General features: G+C 37.3%; 2 protein-coding genes across 13 annotated transcripts in view; one reads left to right on the forward strand and one right to left on the reverse strand.

The window, feature by feature from the left end:
- The window catches only part of PPHLN1 (periphilin 1), a 145,842-nt gene extending 137,425 nt beyond the window's left edge, over window positions 1-8,417 (reverse strand). For 4 of the 10 annotated variants that reach the window (XM_086713631.1, XM_086713630.1, XM_086713629.1 and 1 more), the window contains exons 1-2: window positions 1,419-1,518; window positions 396-560 (exon numbers count right to left, since the gene is read on the reverse strand). The gene's annotated coding sequence lies outside the window, so the exon portion shown is untranslated. Of the gene's footprint in view, window positions 1-395; window positions 563-1,418; window positions 1,525-8,314 lie in introns of those variants that run through there. The other 6 variants (XM_025930148.2, XM_025930146.2, XM_086713632.1 and 3 more) reach the window with 5 other exon arrangements.
- An 18-nt stretch (window positions 8,418-8,435) lies between these two features.
- On the forward strand, window positions 8,436-26,582 carry ZCRB1 (zinc finger CCHC-type and RNA binding motif containing 1). 3 transcript variants are annotated; one of them, XM_025930307.2, is made up of 8 exons: window positions 8,436-8,620; window positions 9,679-9,764; window positions 11,881-11,909; window positions 21,171-21,282; window positions 21,627-21,734; window positions 24,689-24,801; window positions 24,901-24,976; window positions 25,984-26,582. In XM_025930307.2, exons 2-8 carry the CDS (start codon window positions 9,681-9,683, stop codon window positions 26,113-26,115), a joined length of 654 nt encoding a protein of 217 aa, XP_025786092.1. In that variant the 5' UTR covers window positions 8,436-8,620; window positions 9,679-9,680; the 3' UTR covers window positions 26,116-26,582. The 3 variants fall into 3 exon arrangements, with proteins under 3 accessions (XP_025786092.1, XP_086569759.1, XP_086569760.1); XM_086713633.1 differs by lacking the exon at window positions 8,436-8,620 and adding an exon at window positions 12,751-12,795; XM_086713634.1 differs by lacking the exons at window positions 8,436-8,620; window positions 9,679-9,764 and adding an exon at window positions 13,840-13,959 and having other exon boundaries at window positions 11,890-11,909.
- The last annotated feature ends 979 nt before the right edge of the window (window positions 26,583-27,561 follow it).

Consider the following 27,561-nt stretch of genomic DNA (forward strand, 5'->3'; position numbering starts at 1 on the left):
CAACAATGTGAATGTACTTATTAATACCCATGAATTGTATATTTAATGGTTAGAATGGTAAATTCTATGTGTATTTTAACACAGTAAAAGACAAAAACAAAAACATGAATTTATCTGGCAAACTCCCAGATGAATTTGCTGAATATAACTACCACTTCTGTAGGGTTTCAATCTGTATATTAAACTTAATTTCTACTAGAAACAAACAGCAACAATGAAACAGCTACTCATTGCACTAACGTTACTACAATTTCAATTCCTACAGTTAATCCTAAAACAGTTTTGCATATTTAACTCCGTGTTTGATGATGCCCCAGTGGAGTATTCATCTTACAGGGAGCTATGGAAATCAGTTAAATGTAAAAACGTTTAGTAAATAAATAAATTCTCTTTACTTTAAAAAGTTGAGGGGCACCTGGGTGGCTCAGTCGGTTGAGTGTCTGACTCTTGATTTCGGCTCAGGTCATGATCTCATGGTTTGTGAGATAGAGCCCCGCCTTGGGCTCTGCGCTGACAGAGTGGAAGCCTGCTTGGGATTCTCACGCGCACGCACTCTCTCTCTCTCAAAATAAATAAATATAAACATTTAAAAAATAATAAATAAAAATAAAAGAAAGATCTTAATTTAAAATTTCAATTACTATACACAATTGAATAATTCTATAAAAGGAAATTAGTTTCCTTTACAAAAAATAATAAATTGCTTAAATGTCTATAATACAATGATTAAATATAAACATTAGACTATACTCTTCTGTAACAATTATTTCATTTTTTAAAGCTATCTCTTACTGGTGAGTATGCTAAATATTGACCTCTTTACAGAATATACAGGTATCTAGTTCTTAGATGTACTCTTAGTATACCTATTAATGTTTTTACAAAATAGCACTATCAGAATACAATGCTTTATTATCTAAATTACCATCTATTTTCAGAATAAAGAATATAAAAATAGTAGAACACTACAAAATGGTAAGACTAAATACAGCTTGGTGGAGTAAAATAATTATCATCCACCAGTATTTAACACTTCAAAAATTCAAACAGCACTGGTGAAGCCCATGTCAAATTATAAAACATCCCCTATTCTTAAGAAATCTATATAATTAGGCAAACAGGAGTATAAATAGAATATTCCATATGCAACCTTGTACTGTTAGTAAAACAAAACAGAAGACACAGTTTGAGGATTACATACAAAAGAAATAATATTAGGCAGTAAAGAAGATAGGTCATAAACTGAATCTTGAATTAGACAACAGAGAAGGGAAAAGGTAATCTTTTCAACAACCTTCTGATTAGCAGCATATGTTATTTATGACATTATCCAGATTTAGGAAATTGACCCATTCCACAACTAGAAGCCAATCATCTAAATTTAAACAAAGATGCTCTCATTGAAGTGATCATATTACTTACCGTGTAATCACTTCACTAATCTCCCATTAGTGGAGTCTCAGAAGTACTCCAGTAAAGTTCTCTGATCCAAAAGGATATGAAAACTGAAGAAGAGAACTGAAAAATGGAAGGACCCTCTATATCACAATAAGGCAGAGAACAGAATTAGAATTCAGTATGGAGAACATAAGCTTCATCTAGAAGTTTGCTAAGAACTAGTTCTAAATTATAAAAATTGCATTCTCTTATGCCATATTCATTAGAGAGTATGTTTAATATACCATCATGGTATATTTAATCCAGAAAAGAAATAAACCTTTCTCAGAACACTCCACTAAGCCAACCATTATTATTATGTTAACTTCAGTTGAGGGGTAAGAGGATAGGGAAGATGGGAATTTGGTCATAGTAGCCTAGAAACTGAGAAAACACAAAGTCACAGGCAATAATCCTTGTGTCAAACCATTCACACTTTGAATCCACAGTTAGATCTATTTTCCACCTTATCCAAACTGGTTATGGTAGCAGTAATTTTTCAACTTATCCAAACTGGTTCTAGTAGCAGCTTAAACTATAGAATAACTGTGCACACTGCTCTTTTTGGCCCTAAACACATTTACAATAAAAAAAAACAAAAAAAACAAAAAAACAAAAAAAAAACCTCAGAATAAAAAAAAATAGCTTTCCCTCCTCTCTAAACCCATTCCTTTCACTCTTTATTTTCATTAATAACTACTTTAATAGCAAACCATGGTTAGTGAATAGAAAAGCCCCATATGAACTCATACTCTAGATGAGCATTAGACCTTTGCACAGGCAATTGCAACCCCCACTCCCACCCCAACCTAGAATGCTTTTCTCCAGGTATCTGGTTAACTTCCTCATCCCTCAATATTCACCTTCTTAATGTCACCTGTCTACCAGATCGCCCTAAATCATTGCACTAGTTATCTAAGATATTATGTAAATTATTTTTGATGCATATTATTGGTCCCTTGCTACTAAGAATATGAACTGTATGAAAGCAGGGATCTCTATGTTATTCAATGATTAATATTAAGCACCTAGAACAATTTGCACAATGTGTTCAGTGTTCATGGAGTCAATTTATTAATGCTGGTAATACGGCCCCTCTAGATAAATGATTTCACTTCCATCCTGACTCCATTCAAGCAGATGTCTCACAGACATCTGCAATTCAACATGCCAATAGTTCACACTTCTCAGAAACCTGCTTCATCTCCTGTCTTCCCCATTTTAGTCAATGACACCACCAGGTACCCAACAGCCCAAATCAGAAACCCGAATCACACAAGACCCAGAACTTTTCATATTTAACTATTCATTAAATCCAATTATTTCTTTCACCTCAATATATAAATATCAGATGCTCCTAGTCTAGCCATTGGACTCCCCAGTAGGAAAACACTGGTCTCCCTGCTTCTTCCTCACTCTAGAAATTGTAGCCAGAATGCTCACCCTGGTAAGACATCTGATTTAAAAATCTCTCAGTGGGTCCCCACCAGGGTTGAATGAGGATTCAACCCTAACCTTAAAAAAAGGCTTATCTGTGACCTTGCTTCGGCCTTTCTAGCTTCACCCCCACCATTTCCCCAATAGTCTCCAGAACCTCCAGACTTATCAAACTTGTTTTTGTTCTGTAAGTGTGCCACTATTTCTCGCCACCACAGTTTGGCATGCTTTTCCTCTGCCTAGATCTTAGCTGCCTTCACCCTCTACTCTTCCTTCAGGATGCACTTAAATGTCAGGTTCTCTTATATTCTCCAGAAAGAACAATGTTGTTCTTTCTTTGGGCCTCTTGAAGTATCTTGCTATGACAGTACTATATAGCATCATATGCAATTTACTTTTCTTCCACTCCTTCCTCTCAAACTCAACACTACTGCAAAGGCAATGACCGTGTGCCTCTCTTACTCCTGTTGTTTAGCAGGGTAAAGGTGTTTATTAAATACTGGCTGAATAAACAGACATATTATTCATATGACCTCCACATGAGCCATTCTGGGGAACCTGAATACTGATTTATACCTTTTAATTACAGGCTCCCCCTGCTCTCTCAAGTTCAATTTATGCCACTTTGCTTTTGCCAAGACCTACATTAGTACCTGTTTACACTAACCAAAAGAAATCAAAAGAAGATTTTTGCTTTTACAAAACATTAATTACCTCTTTCTTTAATGCCATTCAGCTTACGAAATGCTTCGGGGAGTGGGGCAAACACGTATTCAGAAAACTTCCAACGAGCACTGTAAGATTATGGTTCCTGGGCACCTGGATGGCTCAGTCATTGGAATATGGGACTCTTAATCTCAGGGTTGTGAGTTTAGGCCCCATGTCGGGTATAGAGATTACTTTTAAAAAAGTAAAATCTTAAAAAAAGGTTATGATTATGGCTCCTACCACAATTCTCATGACACTAATGCCACTTCATTCTTGAGAAAAAGGTATCAATGAGAATCCTTTAGTTCTAGCACCTAAAGCAGTGCTTACCACTGGCTGCACATAACAATCATCTAAAGAGCTGTAAAAATACCAATCTTTAGGCCCCGTCCTCTGAAATCCCTATATAATTGGCCTGGGATGGAACACTTCCACTTTTCAAAAATTTTAAACTACTCTCATCTCAAGATGAGATACACTGACCTTAAAGCAAGGTAAACATTTTCCATACACCCTAAATTGAAACAAGAAGCTCTTAAGGACTGCCTTGAGTCTAAAAATTAGATAATACTATTTTTATTGAAAAATGTTTAAGGGGCACCTGGGTTGCTCAGTTGGTTAAGCATCCGACCTCACCTCAGGTCATGATCTTGCGGTCCGTGAGTTCGAGCCCCGCTTCGGGCTCTGGGCTGATGGCTCAGAGCCTGGAGCCTGCTTCCGATTCTGTGTCTCCCTCTCTCTCTGTCCCTCCCCCATTCATGCTCTGTCTCTCTCTGTCTCAAAAATAAATAAACGTTAAAAAATTAAAAAAAAAAAAAAAAGAAAAATGTTTAAAATTCCAGAACTAAATTAAAAATGTCTTTTTGAACATATTGAAGGTCTGTGGGAAAAAAAAAAAACTAACACGAATGCCAGTTAACATGGTCAAAATAGAGCAAAATATCTACTAAAATTAATCACTGTTCAATGGTCATGGAGAGAGAAGCATAGGAAAGTTAGTTAAAGTCAAGAGTGTCGCCTGGGTGGCTCAGTCGGTTAAGCGATGGACTCTTGATCTTGGCTCAGGTCATGACCTCACGTATAGTGAGTTCGAGCCCACACTGGGCTCTGCACTGACAGCATGGATCCTGCCTGGAATTCTCTTTTCTCTCTCTGCCCCTTTCTCCCCCACCCTTCTCCCTCTCAAAATAAATAAACAAATATGGAAAAAAAATTTTTAAAAAGCCAAGAAAAGTTAAAGTCTTGAGAGATTGCTCAAATGTGGATGTATGATGGTAGAATCTGAAAGAAGGTAAAGGAATTATTATGGAAGATGTGCCTGAGAAAGATGGAACTGACCAAAGCAGATCTGCATTGTAAAGGAATGGGAAAAAAGCCTGCACAGGAATAACAGGCTTTCATTTTCTTCCCTTTAGTAGATATTATCTCTCCTATCCCACATAAAGCACAGAGGCTCTGAAAAGCTCAAATCACAGAGCCAAAGCCTGGAATCAGTCAAGTATGCATAACTTTTTTTTTTTATGCTTATTTATTTTTTAAGAGCAAGAGAAACAGAACATGAGAAGGGGAAGGGCAGAGAGAGAGACAGAGAATCCAAAGAAGGCTCCAAGCTCTGAGCTGTCAGCACAGAGCCCGATGCGGGGCTCGAACTCCTGAAACGTAAGATCATGACCTGAGCCAAAGTCGGACGCCCAACCAACTGAGCCACCCAGGCACCCCATGTATGCATAACTTTAAATCCCAAGCCCCTTCCATCATATCGCATTGCTTCACAAAGGTAACAGGCAAAGACAGAACAAATTCAAGGGCATTAAATGCTCAGAGGAAAAAGCTAGAGAAGTTCACTGTAGGCTTTTAAGTCTAGAAATAAGTTGCAAGAAAAATGTCATTCCAGAAGACTGACCTGGCAGTATACAAAATAGATTAAAGAAGAAAGAGACTAAAGGTAAGGAGACCACTGATTGCTTCAGAATAACCATATAACTTAAAGTGCTGCATTACTAGTTTCACAATTTACTTTTCAGTGCTTTAAGGATACCTCTTATGTAAGCCCCACTGCAATGTATTAAATGCTTAGGAAATTCCTGATTGTTCAGTGTAAATGATCAAGTAACTGAAATTATACAAGTAGACAAAAATACCAGATGTTTGCCTATCTATGCTTACAAATCTAAATCTTACTGCACTTCAGTCTTAACTGATCAGCCTCCTTCCAGTCTTTCACCCTCTATTTCACCTTTAAAAAGGGATATTCAGTTAACTTTGCTGATACATCATCCACACTTGAAGTTTCCCTGATCGAGAATCCAGATTTTTCACATTAACTAACTGTAACAAATCCAAACTCCTATGCCCTTCATATGATCCTTCTATCCTCTCACCTAAACTCTAGTTCTCTCCAAAAAGATCATTCATGCCAGCTTCCTCACTGTGCCACAAAGTAACACACACCAGCCTGGAGCTGTTTGACATATTTTCCAAACTACAATACCTCTTTCCATTCTCTCATTCAACTTCAAACCAACCATGAAGACTCAGCTCAAAATCTAGTATTCTCCTCAAAGCCCATTTCTATACCATACCAACACTAAAGCAGATTCCAAACTGGTGACTGGAAGGCCACATGACACATGTCTGACCCAGGTTTGTTTGTTTTTTTCTATAAAACTTTATTCCATTGACAACACTTAACTGGCAGAGATCACTTTTAAAAACCATGTTTCCAACTGTTATTGAAACAACTACTTGCTCTGGCAACACTGGGATCATGTTCACACAGCCACTATCAGCTGAAGCTAAATAGCAGCCGACCCCTTTCCAAAGCTTCTTCCATTTTAAAGTCAAAGGACATGTCAACTGCTTGACTTCTGAGACTACCTGCAGCAACTGAAATCAAAGAAATACCTGGGGGCACCTGAGTGGCTCAGTCAATTAAGCATCTGACTTCGGCTCAGGTCCCCAAGTGTGGCTCTGTGCTGACAGCTCAGAGTCTGGAGCCTGCTTCAGATTCTGTGTCTCCCTCTCTCTGTGTCCCTCCCCTACTCATGCTGACTGTCTCTCTCTCTCAAAAATAAATAAACATTTAAAAAGAAAAGAAAAGAAAAGAAAAGAAAAGAAAAAGAGAAGGAAGGAAGGAAGGAAGGAAGGAAGGAAGGAAGGAAGGAAGGAAGGAAGGAAGGAAGGAAGGAAAGACCTGCCTATTAGGCACCAGTTACAAAAATTAACAAGACAAATAACAGTCCCTCCTCCACAGCCTAGCTTAGTAGAGAAGGCAAAGAGAGAAGCAATTAAATATGATACATGTGTCCAGTGCTATGAGGAGGAAAGTTGAGGGCACTTAGCACATGGCAAGGGTACCGAAGTCTCTCGGTGGTGGGGGGGCGCCATTTACAAAATACTCCTCAGAGAAAATCAAAGGAAAACTGAAAACTTTAGCAGGTGTAGGAATTATCCACAAAGAGGTAGAAGAAAGGTCAGAGAAATCAAATGCTGCAGAGAGAAAAGAACCTCTACAAAAACCCTGGGGGCAGGAAAAATATTCTGAGGAAGTGAAATTGGTTCTGTATGGCAAGAGCCATCACTTAACCTTAAATGCAGGTGTTAGAAAAAGGGCTCAACTGAAAGGGCTGAAGGCAAAAGCCAAGTGTTAGTAATGGTCAGGAGATAAAAGAATTTCCATAAAGAGGTTGACAACGTAAGAGTTTGTTAGGCAGGGAATTAGAAGTTTCAGTGGGCTCAGCTGTTGTGTTGAGGGGCAAAATGTGTAAGAAAAGGAGGGAGAAGCAGTGATAGCCTAAAACAAGGGAGAGGAAGTACAAAGCAGCATGGGAATGAGGGTGTAGCATAGAAGACCAAAGGGGCTTACATCTTGGGCGGTAACCAAGAATAACGGGGATGTGAAACATGGTAGTTTTGGCTGGCCACAAGTTTGCCAAGAGAATTAGTCCCAGCGGTCCCCTGGCGGACATGGAGGCATTCGGGCCTCTCAAAATTCAGCTGCGCCCTGGATGCACTCCCTTCTTTCTAGAAGACATAGACTTCAATCTGGATTGATTGTGCAGACTCCAGGAGAGGCTCTAGATTCCAGGCTGCTGGCACGCAGACTCCCAGGTAATGGTTACAGGCCTGGTCTGTGTGTGCTGGTGGGCAGAAGTATAAACTACCTCGCATTAGTTTCTGATTTTTCTGTAGGAATGATGGGCCTGTTTACCTCCTCTCAAGAGAAAAAGCAGTGCGAGCCCATTACAGATTTACAGGACGAAAAAAGGCGCCAAGAAGTCCAACATCTGTCCATATCAACACTCAAGATGAGTCATTCTGTGAATTCAAGTTGACCTTGTCTCCCAACTAGACTGAGATATCCGCCAGAAAAAGGCCTGTTTTACACTTTTTTTTGTAGCTCTCAAAGTGCCTAAGACTGAACTGGGTACATCGAACACATTCTATAAATTTATCGACTTCCTAACTCATCTTGAGTCACTTAAGTTACATAGTTCAGTCCTCTTTCTGCATAATAAGGAGCTAAAGAGAAGCAAACCTGTGCCTCAGACTCAACAGTTTCCTTTATTCCAAACTCCACTGCGTGTCCACAGCCTTAACCGAAAGGGCACGATTCAAATGCAACGGGAGTCTCCAAGTCCCGCCACAGAAAACACCCGCCCGCCTGCTCTCCTTGGGCGTAACGGCCCGCGCGCTCGGCCCCGTACACCTCAGAAAGGTAAAAGGCGCTCACCGACTCTGGGCTACCGGGAGACCCCTTAAATGTAGTCGTCCGCTCGTCGCCGCTCGCCTAAGCAGGCACTTCCGGCGCGCTCAAGGACGTAAGCAAGAGCGCCCGCCTCTAGGCCCGCCTCCGGTGCTTGGGTCTAGCTACCGCCAGGAAGAGGCGTTGCTGTCGCTGCTTTCCTACTTTTCGGCGCTTGACCCCTCCCAGGACCCGGGATGCCCAGGCCCCAGCGGGGGACGAGGAAGAGTCGGGGTTGAGCCCAGCTGAGTGGAGGGCTCGCGGTCTAGTCTTTCCGGCCCGCCCCACCTCAAGGTAAACGACTCTTCAGCTGCGGGCTTTCTCCCAGTGAGCCCCTACCCGGACCCGGCCGCCCAAACGATCTACCCCTCTCCCCCGCCATCCTTTATTATTCCGGGCCATTTATCATTGCCCGCCCTTCGCAGTTCTCACCAGAATGGCTAACGTATATTTTCAAACGGGAAACTTTGAAGATGTTGAGTTCCTGAAGTTGTCTAATAAATTCCCCAAAAACATCTCAAGCAGCATCTAGCAGTTCTCCCACTAATCCGCGAATTCGCATGCCTTACAGTCAATATTTTGCCGTTTGTGATGTCCCCTACCCCCCTCTCAAGTACACATCACACAGGCTTTTTAAATCGAAATTTTGAACCTGGTTGAGTACGATATAATTTTCACAGATAATCTGTTTTGTAAAATATGCAATGAAAATTAATGACAAATTATATTTGTAAACTAAGGTACATATACAGGTCAGTATCTTTCAAGGTACTGAAACTTATTCATGTAGTAAAATGTATCAATTATTTAGCAATAATATACAAAATTAATGATTTGAAAGAACTTTACACCATCAGAATATGAGGCTAACATTTTCTCTTAACACCACTTTAGAGAAAAATATTAAAACAACCAAAAAGGTACCGAAATCCAAAGCATTAGTGAAAATGAGTGGCTAAGGTTCCTTCAGAACTACCAAGTTCTTATGTGGTGGGCAAGGTATGAAACCTTATGGAAAAGCACTTTCTTGCTCTTAGCCTGAGAGAAGGTTAAGTTCAGCCTCGGTTTTTTATTCATCTGTTAAATTCATTCTTCCTTCACACCATAATCCAGCACTGGAATGGTTAGTGTAAAGCCTTTACTTAAAAGAAAGACCAGAAAACTCTTTTGAGTGGTGTCTGGGGAGAAGAAATTCCTTAATTCATCCAGCTAGAGTCATTGCTTCTAATCCTAAAAAGTGAGGAAGGTGTATTAAATCTAGCATAATTACATCATTGATTGTCCATATTGGTTTTGGTTGGAATGAAGAATACCTGGTTTAGATTGCTTCTGTGGTTTGTTTTCCTTTTTAGAAATGAGTGGTGGATTGGCCCCAAGTAAAAGCACGGTGTATGTATCCAACTTGCCCTTTTCCCTGACCAACAATGACTTATACCGGGTAAGTAACTTTTAGTACAACTATCTACTGAATTCTCTGTCTGAGGTACAAATGTAGCTTAAGCAAACAGTTCTCTTTGGCAAAATTCTTACTACATTACAATGTACTTAAGTCATGAATAGCAAAGACCTCTGTTGCAAACATGAGTAAGTAAAAAAAATTGACATTTATATAATTTCCAAGGAAAGTTTGTAGTGAGAATAACAAGTTCGTTATAAACACAGAAGACACAGATAGCATAATGAAGTGGGAGCAACTTATGATAGGCTGATTTTTCCTGATTGCTAATTGGAGTTTTTGAGATTGGTGGAATAGAGGTTTTGGATGAAAGGGCTGATAAAAGCAAACAGACCCCTTTACTAAACCTCAAATTCTGAAAGGGTATTTAAATTTATATATATGGTTGAAATTTAACAGTTTAATAAATGTTATTTTCAATTCAGGATAGGGGTGATTGAGGGAGGAAAATCCAACATCTTCTTTCTCCTCTCCACCTTACAGAGAACAAAATTTCCTGCTGTCCCTGTCCTGCAGATGAGTAGTTGAGAGGAAATGGAAGGAATAACATGAATCCTTTCTTCCAAGTGTGCCCTCTACTCTGCTTCTTTGGGTGGATGTTAAATACAGAGATGCTGCATAGGTGATACATAGTATTTGATTAGTTACTTAATTGAGATAGCTTTCGTCTCAAAGAACAGAGGAGAAAATGAACTCCAGCTTCTTTTGCGTCAAAATAGAGATGTGTCTGTATTTATTGAAAACTTAACCTATGCTGAGCGCTCTTAGTACCAAGAACACAGCAATGAACAAAAAGATGAAAATCTATCTTGGGACTCATAACATAGCAAGATAAAAAAAAAAAAAAAAAAAGATGTGAAATATAAAAAAGTCAAATGATATTATCATTTGGATACTAAATTAATGCTGTTAGGTGCTGAGGAGTAAAAGGAGGCCAGGGGTGACTGAGTGGCTCAGTTGATTAAGCGTCCGACCTTGGCTCAGGTCATGATCTCACAGTTTGTGAGTTCAAGCCCCGCATCAGGCTCTGTGCTGACAGCTCAGAGCCTGGAGCCTGCCTTGGATTCTGTCTGTCTGTCTCTCTCTCTCTCTCTCTAAATAAACATTTGAAAAAAATAAAAGGTTATTAAATGTTAGGTCGGGAATGGAGGTAAAATTTTACAGGGACAGTCTAAAGCCATTATTGAGAAGGTGACTTTTGAATAAAAACCTAAAGAAAGTAAAAAACAGCTGTGTGGATGTCTAGGGGAAAAGCATTTCTGGCACAAAGTAAATCAAGTGGAGAGAAGAGGAAGGGCAATCAGAGGGAGGTAAGACCGTGCAGGGGTGCCTTGTAGGGCCTACATACATCATGGTAAGGACTCTGAGTGAAATGAGAAGCCATTAGAAAGTGTTATACAGAAAACTGTATTGGTCTTCAAAATTCAGTGTTGCTAACACTGCAGTCCAGTTATACTACATTCCAGGATTACACAACTTAATGATAAAACTCAATTTATTGATTGTGTAGACATCAATGTATTCTGAAAGGCTTTTCTAAGACATAATAAATAGGAACTATTAGTATATAGGTAATGGCTGAAACAGAAATAGATAAGATTGCTTAGGGTGAAAATGCAGAAGTAAAAGGAAAGATAGGGCCCAGGTATAAAGAACTACCAACGAAAGGATGGGCGGAAAAACAGACTGATGGGAATGGATTTTTCATTACAGAAGCTTTCTGTTTTATGTTTTGTTTTCTAAGCAGTCTAAGGATCTGTCTTCTGAAATAGTGATTGCTTAATGGGGTAGGCTAGGAATAATGATATCCCACAGCGCTGATATTTACAGCACATGGTTTCTCTAGGGCTGTGGTGGGGTTGATAGTTGCCATGGATATGCCACAGAGACACAGCAGCTGTGCAGTGTGCGCCTTCAGTGTTCCACACATAAAGAGTGGGGTTGTTTCTCTATCTCCCTGGGCCTGCTTTATAGAATAAAGACTAAAAGTTTTCGCAAGCTTTAACAAAGAATGTGGTCAATTTATACAACCTGAAAATTTAATGTTTCTTATGATTTTAAATTAACTTGTAAATTATTTTGTGGTCTTTTGTTTCAGATATTTTCCAAATATGGCAAAGTTGTAAAGTAAGTATTCACATCAGATTTTGAAACTTCATTTAAAAGTTTATCTGGGGCGCCTGGGTGGCGCAGTCGGTTAAGCGTCCGACTTCAGCCAGGTCACGATCTCGCGGTCCGTGAGTTCGAGCCCCGCGTCGGGCTCTGGGCTGATGGCTCAGAGCCTGGAGCCTGTTTCCGATTCTGTGTCTCCCTCTCTCTCTGCCCCTCCCCCGTTCATGCTCTGTCTCTCTCTGTCCCAAAAATAAATAAAAACATTGAAGAAAAAAAAATTATTTAAAAAAAAGTTTATCTGAATTTACTTTTCCATTTTTTTAAGATTTATTATTTTTCATTAAAAAAGATATTTGATACAGTAAAGAAAAATACTGCTATTAACATTTTAATGTATAATTTGGTCATTTTTCTGAATATATAAACATGTATAGATAATTTTTTAAAGACTCAATTCTATATGTGCAATTTTGTTGTCTTTTTAAATTTTTTTTTATGTTTATTTTTGACTAGGAGAGAGAGTGCAAGTGGGGGACGGGAGGGGAGGCAGACAGGGAGACACAGAATCTGAAGCGGGCTCCAGGCTCTGAGCTGTCAGCACAGCACCTGATGCAGGGCTCGAACCCCTGAACCATGAGATCATGACCTGAGCCAAAGTCGGACACTTAACTGACTGAGCCACCCAGGTGCCCTGTTGTTTTTCTTTAAACATGACATTATACTATAAACATGAGGTGAAAGATACACCCTCATATTTAAGGATTTCTTGGTGTTGCTTTATATATCATAATTTATTTAAACAACATAATTTCTTACCATATTACTAAGAATTAAAACTGATTCTTTCATACAATAGAAGACATAAAGGCTCTGATTAAGTACATATTTTGGTTACTAAAAGGTATGTTATCAAGTATACCAAGTATTTCGATGCTTATGACATGCAAAGTGCTTATGAGACTGATAAATAGAAAATGTATTCTCTGCTTTCATAGAAAGATTAGAGATCCAGCTGGAAAGATTGCAAAAATGGTAGAGATGATAATATCAGTTGGGGCTGAAAGTTACAGAAGGACCATAGGAACTTCTCATATTTAATTCACTATTTTATTTTTTTAAGTTTATTTTGAGAGAGCATGAGCAGTGGGGGCAGAGAGAGAGTGGGTGCATACGCACGCACAAGTGAGGAAGGGGCAAAGAGAAAGGGGGAGAGAGAATCCTAAGCAGCCTCCAGGTTGTCAGTACAGAGCCCGACACAGGGCTGCAACTCTCAAACCGAGATCATGACCTGAATCGAAATCCAGAGTTGGATGCTTAACTGACTGAGCCACCCAGGCACCCCTAATTCACTATTTTAAATCAATCGTGCAACTATATTATGGGGCAAAGAAGTGAAAGCAAGATATTATCATTCTGACTATCTTAAAACCAGCATATATTTGGTATAAATTTAAAATTGTATTTAAAAATCCCAAGAATTTAGAGCATATTTATCTTGGCCAGTCATTTTTTTTCTAGCTTTGGATAAATGGATGCTAAACAGTTGGAAGTTCATTTGCATCCTGAAGTTAACTTCTTTTAAACTTGCTCTTTTACTAACAAAATCATCAAAAATGCTTCTGGGTAAATTTTGGGTCTTCAGAGTTTTGAAAAATCATTATCAGTCAAAGCACTAATAATGATATTTAACAATGAGCACATAAATATGCTAGGCATCGTTCTAATCTTCTTACATATATTAACTCATTAAATTCTCACAACTACCTTTTAAGGTAAATACTATTATTATCCTAATAATATAAATAACAAAACTGAAGAACACAGTAAACCTAAAATCATATTGCCAGTTAGTGGTGCAGACAGGATTTGAAATCTAACAGTTTTATTTCAGAGCCTACTCCTTTAACCATATTGTTACCTCTCCTTGGTTTTTCTCATCTGTCAGAATCTCTGAATGAATTTCCATACAAATATATAATTATGAACCATGAGAGTTGTATGAAGTCAAAGACAGAGTTATAAGCACCTATAACAGAGAAGACCTGATCTAATCTGGATAGTCAGGGTAGGTTTACCTGGGTCCATATCCTTTGAATTGAAACTACAGGCTGAGTAAAAGGTGGGCAAAAAGAATGGGAAGAACATTTTAGGTAGAGGGAATGGCTTGTGCAAAGGCCTTGGGGCAAGAGAAAAATGAGATCCAGAAACAAAAGGCCAGGGGCACCTGGGTGGCTCAGTCAGTTGAGCATCTGACTTCAACTCAGGTCATGATCTCTGGATTTGTAGGTTTGAGCCCCATGTCAGGCTGTCTGCTCTCAGCACAGAACCCGCTTTGGATCCTCTGTACCCCTCTTTCTCTGCCCCTCCCCCTCTGGTGTGCGCATGTGTGCGTGCGTGCGCTTGTGCTCTCTCTCTCAAAAATAAACATTTTAAAAAAAGGAAACAGAAGGCCAATATGACTAGAGATGAGTAAACAAGAGGGAGAGAGCACAAGATGAGTCTAGAATGGAAACAGGCTCCTAATCTTTCTCTTTGGCCATGTTGAATACCAGGAATTCACTGGTAAACAATTTTAAATGGGAGAGTGACATAATTTGAATTTTTAGAAGCTTATTCTGGCTTCAGTGTAGAAATTAGAATGGAGGGAAACAAGAGCATATGCTGGGAGATCAGTCAAAAAAGCTATAATCATAGCTCAGGAGAGAGAGATGGACTAAGGTGGTGTAGGTGGAAAAGTAGAGGCTGGTCAGATTTGAGAGATCATTAGGATGTAAAATGGGTAATACTTAGTGATGTATTTACTTTGTATGTAAGGGTTAGGTGAGTGAGAAGGAGGTGTTATGACAACCCTGAGGTTTCCCAGAATAATATCTGCTTCATATTATGACCTTAAATGAGTACATCTCATGCTAGAAACGTGGGAATCATCCTAGATTTGTGCTTTTGAATCTTTGGTGTAATACTTATTTTCTGTTACCGTAGAAGATATCTCTTTCAAAATAGTGTATTATAATTGGTTTATAGGTCTCTCTACCTCTAGACTCTAAGCTTTTTTTCTGAAAGTAAAAACCTTGTTCTATGGCCTTTAATTATCAATGCTTATAGTGCTTAGGCTTGAGGCTAATGGAGTGACTGGCTAACCACATGAATAAACAAATAGATGCACTTTTTGAAAAACCAGTTTCCTATTTTTTTCATGTGAATAAGAAGCTATGTTTATTTTAATTATTAAATTTTTATGTTACTGAATAATGTCTATACACTGAAAATTCAACTAATTGAAAACATAAAAACTAAAACATTCTGTTACATTAATCCAGATGCATTACATCCATCTATAGCAAGCACTGAAATATTTTCTTTAAAAAATATTTTAATTTTAATTTTTAATAGGCTTTATATTTTAGAGTAGTTTTAGGTTCACAGAAAAAAATGAGTGGAAAGTACTGAGATTTCCTATATTCTCCATACCTCCATATACAGACTCCCTCCTTCACTCTCAAAGTCTCACACTAGAGTGATGAATTTGTTACAATCGATGAACTACGTTTCCACATTTTTATCATTCAGTGTACAGTTTACGTTAGTGGCCACTCTTGGTGGCGTATGTTCTGTGGGTTTGGACAAATGTATAAGTACTAGCATCTACCATTATAGTATCATCCAGAGTAGTTTCACTGTCTTAAAAGCCATGTGTGCTCTGCCTATTCATTCATCTCTTCCCTACACCTGGCAACCACTGATCTTTTTAATGTCCACAGTTTTGCTTTTTCCAGAATATCAGAGTTGGAATCATATAGTATATAGCCTTCTCATATTGCCTTCTTTCACTTAGTAACATGCATTTAAGGTTTCTCCATTTGTTTTTATGGCTTGATAGCTCATTTTTTTTTGGGAACTGAATAATATTCCTATTTCATTGTCCAGATACACTACAGTTTATTTATCCATTCATTAACTGAGAGACATCTTGGTTGCTCTCAAGTTTTGGCAATTATGACTAAAGCTGCTATGAACATCTGTGTGCAGGTTTTTGTGTGGACCTAAGTGTTCAAATTGGGTAAAGACCAAGTAGCATAACTGCCGGATAATGTGATATGATTATGTTTCACCAAATTATCTTCCAAGGTGGCTATGCCATTTTGCCTTCCAACCAGCAAGGAATAAGAGTTCCTGTTGCTCCCCATCTTGGTAGCATGTTGTCAGTGTTCTGGATTTTGGCTAGTCTAATAAAGTTTAGTGGTGTGTCATTGTTTTAATTTATAATTCCCTAATGACATATGATGCTAAACTTCTTTTCATATACTTATTTGCCATCTGTATATATTCTCTGATGAAGTTCAACCCTTTAGGCTATTTTTTAATTGGGTGGTTTTTCTCGTTGAATTTTTTTTTAATTTAATTTTTTATTTTTTTTAAATTTACATCCAAAATAGTTAGCATATAGTGCAACAATGATTTCAGGAGTAGATTCCTTAATGCCCCTTACTCATTTAGCCCATCCCCCCTCCCACACCCCCTTCAGTAACCCTCAGTTTGTTCTCCATATTTATGAGTCTTCTGTTTTGTCCCCCTCCCTGTTTTTATATTATTCTTGTTTCCCTTCCCTTATGTTCATCTGTTTTGTCTCTCAAAGTCCTCATATGAGTGAAGTCATATGATTTTTGTCTTCCTGTGACTGACTCATTTCACTTAGCATAATACCCTCCAGTTCCATCCACATGGTTGCAAATGGCAAGATTTCATTCTTTTTGATTGCCAAGTAATACTCCATTGTATATATATACCACATCTTCTTTATCCATTCATCCATCGATGGACATTTGGGCTCTTTCCATACTTTGGCTATTGTTTAAATTTTTTTTTTAAACGTTTTTATTTATTTTTGGGACAGAGAGAGACAGAGCATGAACAGGGGAGGGGCAGAGAGAGAGGGAGACACAGAATCGGAAACAGGCTCCAGGCTCCGAGCCATCAGCCCAGAGCCTGACGCGGGGCTCGAACTCACGGACCACGAGATCGTGACCTGGCTGAAGTCGGACGCTTAACCGACTTCGCCACCCAGGAGCCCTGGCTATTGTTGATAGTGCTGCTATCAACATGGGGGTGCATGTGTCCCTTCAAAACAGCACATCTGTATCCCTTGGATAAATGCCTAGTAGTGCAATTGCTGGGTCATAGGGTAGTTCTATTTTTGGTTTTTTGAGGAACCTCCATACTGTTTTCCAGAGTGGCTACACCGGCTTGCATTCCCAACCAGTTTCCTATTTGTATCTATATTTTTGTTTTTACATACTGAGCTAGCTTAATAGAGGTTACAGAGACAATCTTCAAGGAGTTTATATTAAAATAGGTCTGATGAAGCATGATTTATACATAGATTTCAGTAGAGACTAGCAGAAAGGAGGAGAAATTATTTCCAGGTAAAGAGATTGGAGAACTGACAAGTTCTGAACTCTGAAGAATGAGTAAATGTTTAATGGACAAAGATTGAGAGTTGAAAGGAGATAGAAGCCATGTGAATAAAGGCACCAATTTGGAATAGTACAGGCCATGCTCCATAAACATCAAGTAGTTTTTTGTGGCTAGACCTCATAGTTTGTGAGTGAGAAATAGTGAAAGATGAGGGAAGTGGGAGCCAAATCATAATGGATATTGATTACAGGACCAAGACATACACAAATTGAAGAAACAAAGATTTTTGAGCAAAAGAATGACATGATTTTATTTAGTCCTTCAATAAAAACTCTCAGTAGCATATGAGAGCATTAACATCGAGGGAACTAGTAAGAATACACTATTGAAACAGCAGTGCCATTGTGGACAAAGCTGTGGGAATGAAAAAAGGGACAGATGAGAGACATCATTAACTGAGGATGACTTTGAAAACGAACACTTCTGAAACTGTACTTTAGGAAAAATGATTAACGACTTTAGTTGACCTTCACAAACATGCAGATTCCAAAAAGTTAAAGATTTTCATATTTCTTTCAAAATTAGTTAAAAAGGTTCCAGATATCCTCAGTTAACTGTGGTAACTCTAAACAAGCTTTGTCAAGTGTTTGGCTTTTCTTCTTTCCTTCTAAGCCTAATGAATAACAGATGCACTCTTCTTAGAAACTAAACCGTTTTGCCCATTTTTCCCTAAATTATTTCAACTTATGTTCCCTTTTGGAATGAATAAAAGTACCCCTTTTTCTTAATATAGTGGCATCTTTTTCCAATTTCATTCCAGTTGCTATATAAGTACCTAAACCCAAATTGAAATAGAATAAATTTAAATATGTGAAATGTAATATTAAATAAAATGTCTATTTATTTGGGTCCTCCTGTCTGTTCTGTTAATTGACGTTTTAGAAAATTATTAAGCTTTGTCTGGAACCCTTTTTTTTTTTAACTATTTGGAAATAATCACAAATGTATTAAAAAGTTACAAAAATAGTACAAAGAACATCCAAATATCCTTTACCCAGATTCACCTGTTAACATTTTGCCCCATTTACTTTATAATTGGTCCTCTCTCTCATGTAAGTGTGTATGTATGCATATTTATGTATATATATACATGTGTATATGTATCTGTATAGATATACAGTTTGTTTTTGTGAGTTATTTGAGGGTAAGTTACAAACATCATCACCCTTTACTCCTAAATACTTTAGTATGTATTTCCTAAAAAATAGGGTTATAATATCATGTAATCACAGTATGGTTACCAAATGCATAAATGTACACTGATAAAATACTTTTATTGAATCAATTATCCATGTTCCAGTTTTGTCAGTTGACCTAATAATGTCCCACATAGAATTTTTCTCCTATAGTACAGTCAAGAATTAGGGGTTAATTTTAACTGTCCTATCTTTCTGGCCCCCTTAATTTGGAACATTTATAAAGAATAGAGTTCTCTCTCATCTTGCTTTCCCTCTCATTTTGTGTTTTCCTGATGCTGCCTCATGATTACATTGGAGTTCTATGTACTCTTGGCTGGTAACTGTCTAGGTGTTGTTGTATTCTGGAGTTTCAGTCGGGATCCATACAGTGTGCGTGTCCCTCATTAGTGATAATTTTGATCACCTAGTCAAGGTGTAATTTCTCCACTGTATAATTACTTTTTTCCCCTTTGCAACTGATAAGCAGTTTGTGAAAAACATTGTTAACATAATGTAAATATCTTGTTCCACATAAAAATTTCATTTAAATTGAGTATTTGTTCATCAACAAATCATCTTCTTGCCTGATCCAGTCTTTACTATGATTGTGGTGATCTTCCAAATCTAGCACTTCTTTTGACATTCTGCTGTAAGCGAAAACCCTCCCTTCTCCCCCATTTATTTATTTAATATGGACTTATAAATTACTTTTTTCTGTGGCTTATTAATAAGTACTTAATATTATTTTGGTACTCAAATTGTCCTAGATTTGGCCAGTCTGAGCTCCTTTAAGCTGGTTTCTGTATTCCTGTGCCATGCCCATCATTTCTTTTAATTTTTTTTTTTAATGTTTATTTTTGAGAGAGACAGAGCATGAGCAGGGAATGGGCAGAGAGAGAGGGAGACACAGAATCTGAAGCAGGCTCCAGGTTCTGAACTGTCAGCACAGAGCCAGACTCAGGGCTTGAACTCATGAACTGTGAGATCATGACCTGAGCCAAACTCAGTGCTCAACCAACTGAGCCACCCAGGTGCCCCTCTTTTTTTTTTTTTTTTTTAAGTACTTCCTTTCCAGCATAACAAGATGTTCCATGTTCATCTTGTTCCTACCCTATCCCAGCCTTGGAATCAGCTGTTTCTCCAGAGAGCCCTATTGAACATTGATTTTTTTTTTTTTTTAATTTTTTTTTTCAACGTTTATTTATTTTTGGGACAGAGAGAGACAGAGCATGAACGGGGAAGGGGCAGAGAGAGAGGGAGACACAGAATCGGAAACAGGCTCCAGGCTCTGAGCCATCAGCCCAGAGCCCGACGCAGGGCTCGAACTCACGGACCACGAGATCATGACCTGGCTGAAGTCGGACGCCAACCGACTGCGCCACCCAGGCGCCCCTGAACATTGATTTTTAAACTATATTTAATGATATATAATGAGCAAGGGGGCAGCTGGGTGGCTCAATCAGTTAAGCATCCGACTTCAGGTCAGGCGATGAACTCTCAGTTCGTGGGTTCGAGCCTCACGTCAGGTTCTGTGCTGACGGCTCAGGGCCTGGAGCCTGCTTCAGATTCTGTGTCTCCCTCTTCTCTCTGCCCCTCCCTGACTTGTGCTCTGTCTCTCTCTCTCAAAAATAAACATTAAAAAATTTTTTTTTTAAAAACGAAGAAAAAAATGAGCAAGGGTCCCAAGGACTAGGGATGTGTAAAGGGTCAGGAGAAAGAACAGTCTCTGCTCTTATCATCATCCCTATCACTTAGGTACCTTGGATGGTACAGCTAGGAACTACAGAACTGGAGATTCTTAAAGGTGATGGGGATTAAGGAGTGCACTTGCTGTGATGAGCACTGGGTGTTACATGGAAGTGTTGAATCACTACATTGTACACCTGAAATCTAATATTACACTCTATGTTAAATAACTGGAATTTAAATAAAAAACTTTTTAAAAAAGAAAATATAGTTAGATTCTAAAACCTACGAAAAATAATTTAAGTAAATCAATTTACTTTTGCATAAAAGAGAACACCTCAATTTTTGTTTTTTCCTTTGGAGGGAATTAGTGGAAAAAAGGGATTATGCTTACTCTTCAAGATTCTGTTCTCTCTATAATCTCTTTACTTCATTCTCCAATCTCTGATTAATTTTTGACTTTTCAGGTACTTCTTAGATGTGTTCACTTTTGTTAAATCACTGTCACGTTTTCTCATTTCCATTCTTCTTGATATCCCGTAACTTGAAGAAATAGTTGATTTATCAACCATATATAATTTCTCTTTGTAAATGCTTTACTAACCCTTTTTTGAATACTTCGATGTTCCAAGTGTCCATTAATATTTTTATTTATTGCTGCCTCATTTAAAAAAAATTTTTTTTAATGCTTATTTATTTTTGAGAGAGACAGAGCACAAGCAGGACAGGGGTAGAGAAAGAGGGAGACAGAATCCAAAGCAGGCTCCAGGCTCTGATAGGCTCTCCAGGCTCTATCAACACAAAGCCCAACACGAGGCTCGAACCCACGAAACGTGAGATCGTGACCTGAGCTGAAGTCAGTTGCCCAACTGACTGAGCCACCCAGGTGCTCCAGCTGCCTCATTATTTTTAACTGGCTATTTGTTTATGCTTTAAGGGTTACTATAATGAAAGATAAAGATACCAGGAAGAGCAAAGGAGTTGCATTTATTTTATTTTTGGATAAAGACTCTGCACAAAACTGTACCAGGGCAATAAACAACAAACAGGTAAGCCATTCATTCCCAGCAAGATTTTTAATCCAAAAGTCTTTGTGTTTATCCAGACCAAAAATGTGGGGTTACAGTGGATGGTCAAGTCATGGATATCAATAGATTCTGAGGGTATTTATTTAACTTCTAGAAAAGAGGTCAGACTATATTCGGTTCCATAAATACTGGCAGAATCTAAGGAATAAGAATCTATTCTACAGGATGTTATTTGTCACACCGGAGTAGGCAATTGCTAAAGTAATCTAAAATGGAATTGAAGGTTTAAGGAAATGGAATCAAATAACTAGTTTTAGGTTTCAATGAAACACATCCTTCTGCATTTACGTTTTTCTCTGGTTTAGTTATTTGGTAGAGTGATAAAAGCAAGCATTGCTATCGACAATGGAAGAGCAGCTGAGTTCATCCGAAGACGAAACTACTTTGATAAATCTAAGTGTTATGAATGTGGGGTGAGTATACCTAAAACTTAATATAATTTCCCATGGTTTATTTTAAGGTATTTTTCACATCAGTGTTTTATTTGTGCTCTCTAAAACTTCTGGCTTACTAAAACCAGGTTATGAAAGTTGTCTTACTTTGGGACTATCAACTCGTGTAAGAAAACTCCATTAAAATGTAGTATGTAAAGATAACCTGAGTTGGGTAATATAGAGTGGTATTTTCTCCAGTTTCTAAATCTTTAAAAACTGTTAAATTAAGAAGTGCTAGACTAGTTACTTACTTTGTCTTGAAAAATTTTTGTGACCCATAAATTTGTATAATAATAGGATACTGTTTGTGTCTATAATAGTTTGCCAATGTTTAAGCATCACTGTTCAGTATAAACACTATCATATGACCAACCTATCCTGAATGAGATACTGTATTTTAAAACTTGGGAGTTTTTTTTTCTACTTAGTACTGCGGATGCTTGTAACTGAACTATCACCAAGTTTTCTTGCCTAGTTCTTATAGTTTGTCATTACCCCTTTAAACTTTTGGTGAGTAGGAAAAATATAATGACAAGGCCCATAATAATGATGGTACCACAAGAATATCAGTCTAGGGCTTGTTGTCAGTTTCCCAAATGCCTATATAAAATATTTTTAAAAGAGTCCGGAGGTATTAATGGGGAAATGGGGAGAGGTTTACTGAGAGCCATTTTCCTGGCTACAAAATCACATGGAAGATACAAAGAAATAGGTTGGGGTCCTTTCCTTCACTGCCACACTCAACACCTTGTTCCCTAAAGATATATATAAACAGACGGATGGGCGGTATATCCTGTCAATTCCTGTGATTCTAACACCTCTTAAGTTAATGTTTTAAAAAATTGTGTTCCAGATCCTGAGTTTTGTTAAGAAAGAAAGGAAGGGAAGGGTAGTTATGGTTAGATAGATTCGTCAGAAATCCTGGATGAATCTGTTAATCTTTTTGGTTTGTGGATGCATAAATTTGTTATATTATACTTTGTACATTTTTATACTTCTTAAATTTCCCCCTTCCCCAAATCTGTATACATTTATTTAGCCTGGTTTTCCCTTAAGTTACTTCTCTCTGAAACTGTTCTTATATATGGAGTATGTTGACATTATTCCAAAAACAGTTTGGAAAATGCTTGTCTAAGTGCATTCACTTAGCAGTTCATTAACCGTAACATCTCTTGCATTCAGCCATATCCCAAGATATATAAAGTACACAGTCTATTTAATGCTTTCTAAAATGTACTTGAAAAGCATGATTATTTTTCTCTTCTATTGTTCTAATCCTGGCTCAGTCTCTCCCCACACCCTTACTCTTACATATCACTTCTTCAGTGAATTTAGTGAGCTAATGTTCAGATTATAGTTCATTGTGTTATGTTTTACAGCTCAACCATGTTATACCTCATTATAATAGTATGGCTAGTCTAGCCACAAATGTAATTGTAATTTGTCTACTAGCCACGTTAAAAAAAGAAACAGGCAAAAATTAATATCTTTTTATATCATAACCCAGTATATATCCAAAATATTATCATTTCAATATGTATTTAATATTTTCAAAAATTAAGGTATTTTATATTCCTTTTTCTTCAAAATCCAATATGTATTTTACCCTTACAGTGTATATCAATTCAGACAAGTTCTAAGTAGCCACAGAGAATCACAGTTAATGACTAACAACAATTGGACAGTGCAGGTATAATCCAGATATGAAAGGAGCAAAGTGAAATTAATGGGAAAAAAGAAAATAAAAATAAACATTCAAATTAAAAAAAAATTTTTTAAATGGGAAAGTGAGGAAGACTTTAAATTTTCCATTTGTTTTTAAACCAGTGGATTTCAATTCAATGTCGTCTCCTCCATAAAGTCTGCCTTGGTAATTCCAAATCAGAAATCTCTTCCTCTCTTAAGTTTCCACAGCACTCCATCCACTAGAAAGTAAATCACCCTGTACTGCAGCTGAGATAACTGGGTAAATAGCAGAAATAAGATTCTGATGCTTTCATAGCAGTTGATTTTTTTTTTTTTTATTATTCCAAGTACAGAGGATGTCACATTATAAGTGCAGGTAAATATATGAACTATCAGTCTATGGTCTTCAAATTATGAGTAACAGGTAATTTTGAAGAGCATTTCATTGTAGGTACACGTGGGTATGGTTGATCATAAAAAATGGCCTCAGTACTCATTCCTCCAATTAAGAGTCAGGGTCTATGTCCATGTTCCTTGAATATGGATTTATGAATTGTTTTGAACAATAAAATGTAGCTAAAAAATAAAAAATAAATAAACCAGTGGTAAGCAACGTATTGGAAGTTAATAGGAAAGTTTTGTCCTATTTTATCAAATAATAAGTTAAAATTTTTACATTAAAATAGATGGTCCATTTAAACTTTGAATTGTTTTATACCCTGAATCTTGAGACTTAAAATGTTTGAAGAGGGGCACGTGGGTGGCTCAGTTGGTTGGGCGTCCGACTTCAGCTCAGGTCATGATCTCGCAGCTCATGAGTTCAAGCCCCATGTCCAGCTCTGTGCTAACAAGCTCAGAGCCTAGAGCCTGCTTCCAATTCTGTCTTTCTCTCTCTCTGCCCCTCCTCTGCTCAAACCGTCTCTCTCTGTCTCAAAAAATTAATAAATGTCAAAAAATTTTTTAAAAAATAAAATGAAATGTTTGAAGGAAGAATACTTCTTTTGTTCTTAGTAAAACTACTAAAATATTCTTTTATTGTTAAGGTAGTTTATTGGTGGTTATAACATCATAATCTCTTTCTTTTAAATATTAAAGTAGTGGGTTGTATTATTTCTTAATATATACTCCTAGTGTGACAGTATTCCTTTTTAAGTTCCAAAGCCTTCAGTCATAGGGTACCAGGCAAGTTTCCATTAATAACATACAAATACAGCTCTTTTCTTTTCCTTTTTAACGTGAAACAAAAGGAAAGTGGACATTTAAGTTATGCCTGTCCTAAAAATATGCTTGGAGAACGTGAACCTCCAAAGAAGAAAGAGAAAAAGAAAAAAAAGAAAATTCCTGAACCAGAAGAAGAAATGTATGTATATCTACTCTTACTAAATATGTTACTGTATTTTTTTCTGTCTTTTTACTATTGGTTGAGCACATTCTGATTTTTTTGTTTTTAATAATTTAGTGAAGAAGTAGAAGAGAGTGAAGATGAAGGGGAAGATCCTGCCCTTGACAGCCTTAGTCAGGCCATAGCTTTCCAGGTACTAAACCGTTCTTTTAAAAATGCTATTGCTGCCTTGGGTTCATGGTCTTATATTTCTTGCTTGCTTTATTGATCATTTCATGGCAACCTTCATCTCTCCCCTTTACCTCTTAACTTTAAGAGACAGGCTGTTTCTCTCAGGTCTTTAGGACGGTGTGATAGAAAAATTCCCATTGGGTCTTTCTAGATTTTAAGGGCCCCACAACATTTTTAAATTATTATTATTATTTTAAATGTTTATTTATTTATTTATTTTGAGAGAGAAAGCATGAGCAGGGGAGGAGCAGAGAGAGAGAGAATCCCAATCAGGTTCTACACTGTCAGCATGGAGCCTGACGCAGGGCTTAATCTCAAACCATGAGATCATGACTTGAGCCAAAATCAACAGTCAGTCGCTTAGCAGACTGAGCTACCCAGGCACCGCAGACCCTACAACATTTTCAGTATCTTATTATAATTTCATTATGGAATTGAGCAGAACTATTTGATTAAAGTGAGTTTAGCTGAATGGAGAAGATTTTATTAAATCAAAGATAGGTTTTAAATGAAGCTTCACTTAACAAACCAGAAACACAGTTTTGACCATTAAAGGTCCTAATACAAGTATATGAAACTTGATAAGGCCATATAATCTTCTAATATCTATAAAGTTATTTTGTTTTAATGTCTGTAGTTAATAAATTACAAACACATGCATTAATTTATTTTTCCTTTTAGTTAAATGATGTCATATTTTATATAACATTTCCACCTCAAGCAAGGATGGAAAGTAGGCTTCATTTAATGTCCCTGTTAGTAGAAATTGCTTAGAATAATTTTGAGTAACAAAGTGAATCTGGGACATAACTTGGGCAGGTGGGATATTCTGATGAAGTAGAATGTCTGCATGAGCTGGAAGGTGGGGAGTATTGGCATTTATGGTGTGTTTTTGCCATGTTTTGAAATAATGCACTGTAAATAAACATTCCTGGTTTGGTTTTTTTTGTTTTCTGAATCACATTCCAGCAAGCCAAAATTGAAGAAGAACAAAAAAAATGGAAACCGAGTTCAGGGGGTCCCTCAACATCAGATGATTCAAGACGCCCAAGGATAAAGAAAAGCACATATTTCAGTGATGAAGAAGAACTGAGTGATTAAAATTATATTTATTATGTAAATATCATTAAATTTTTTTAAAAAATCTTGAGTTCAGTTGGGGACTAAAGATTACTTTTAGAATTTGAACATAAAGAACACTTAGTACCAAATAATTTTTTACTATAAAATAGTTCATAGGAAACTGAAAATAATTTTAAAGTATCATGTTTCTATCTTGCCTTAGAGTAATAAAAATAAAGATTTGGTAGTAACTGTTAATCTTGAAAACAGTTCATTTGAATAAAAAAGAGATCATAATACTATCACAGTATTGCTATTGTCCTCTCAAGAAAAAAGAGAGGAGGTATTAAAAAGATGTGTTTGAGAAGCTCATTATAAAAGTTTATTCATGTCTGATTGCTTTACATGAAGACTTGAAATAAATTTCATCTTTAAGACAAAAACTTCGTAACTACTGGAAAATGCTGACTGATTTATGGTTATTAAATGTTAATAAAATTTTCAAGGGGCGCCTGGGTGGCGCAGTCGGTTAAGCGTCCGACTTCAGCCAGGTCACGATCTCGCGGTCCGGGAGTTCGAGCCCCGCGTCAGGCTCTGGGCTGATGGCTCGGAGCCTGGAGCCTGTTTCCGATTCTGTGTCTCCCTCTCTCTCTGCCCCTCCCCTGTTCATGCTCTGTCTCTCTCTGTCTCAAAAATAAATAAACGTTGAAAAAAAAATTAAAAAAAAAAAAAAATAAAATAAAATTTTCAAGAGAATTTTGTTTTTAAACGTAGGTGTTTTGCTATCCTATTTCTTTTAGCTTTATCCCAACCTGGATACATCGTAATTATCCATAAAGTATAAAGTAGCTTTAAAAGGCTTATAACCAAACACCAGTAATTTGTCTGACACACCTTTCGACCAAATTCCATTCATTCCCCAGAAGCAACTAACTTTTTTAGCTGTTTCTTCTCATATGTACATGCATATTGCTATATAAAATACATATATTTCTGCCACTTAATTCATAAAGGAGTAAAGGAGGATTTTTCAGTCTCCTATACTACATCTGCCCTCCTCCATCTTCCCAATATGGCTATGTTAAAATTTCTGGTTAAATCCACAGTTATTGTGTTTATTTTATGACCATGTAAATACTTCTGAGTCAATGAGTGTGCTGAGATTAATTTTTGTAGAATTAATAATTGCCTCATTTTTTCATTATATATCTTTTTATTTATGACTAAATCTTCCTATATCTTCTGCAGATTATTAAATGGAAATGGGATTATAGAGCCTTTGATTTACACTTTGTGTATTTCTGTATTGATGGAATGCTTTTTAAAAGAACATCCATTTAGGAGCACCTGAGTGGCTCAGTCAGTTAAGCATCCGACATCAGCTCAGGTCATGCTCTTGCAATTCATGGGTTCGAGCCCTGCGTTGAGCTCCTTGCTGACAGCTCAGAGCCTGGAGCCTGCTTTGGAGTCTGTGTCTCCCTCTCT

This window comes from Puma concolor, chromosome B4 (assembly GCF_028749965.1).
Source record: "Puma concolor isolate L17-30 chromosome B4, mPumCon1.1.hap2, whole genome shotgun sequence".
Lineage (NCBI taxonomy): Eukaryota > Metazoa > Chordata > Mammalia > Carnivora > Felidae > Puma > Puma concolor.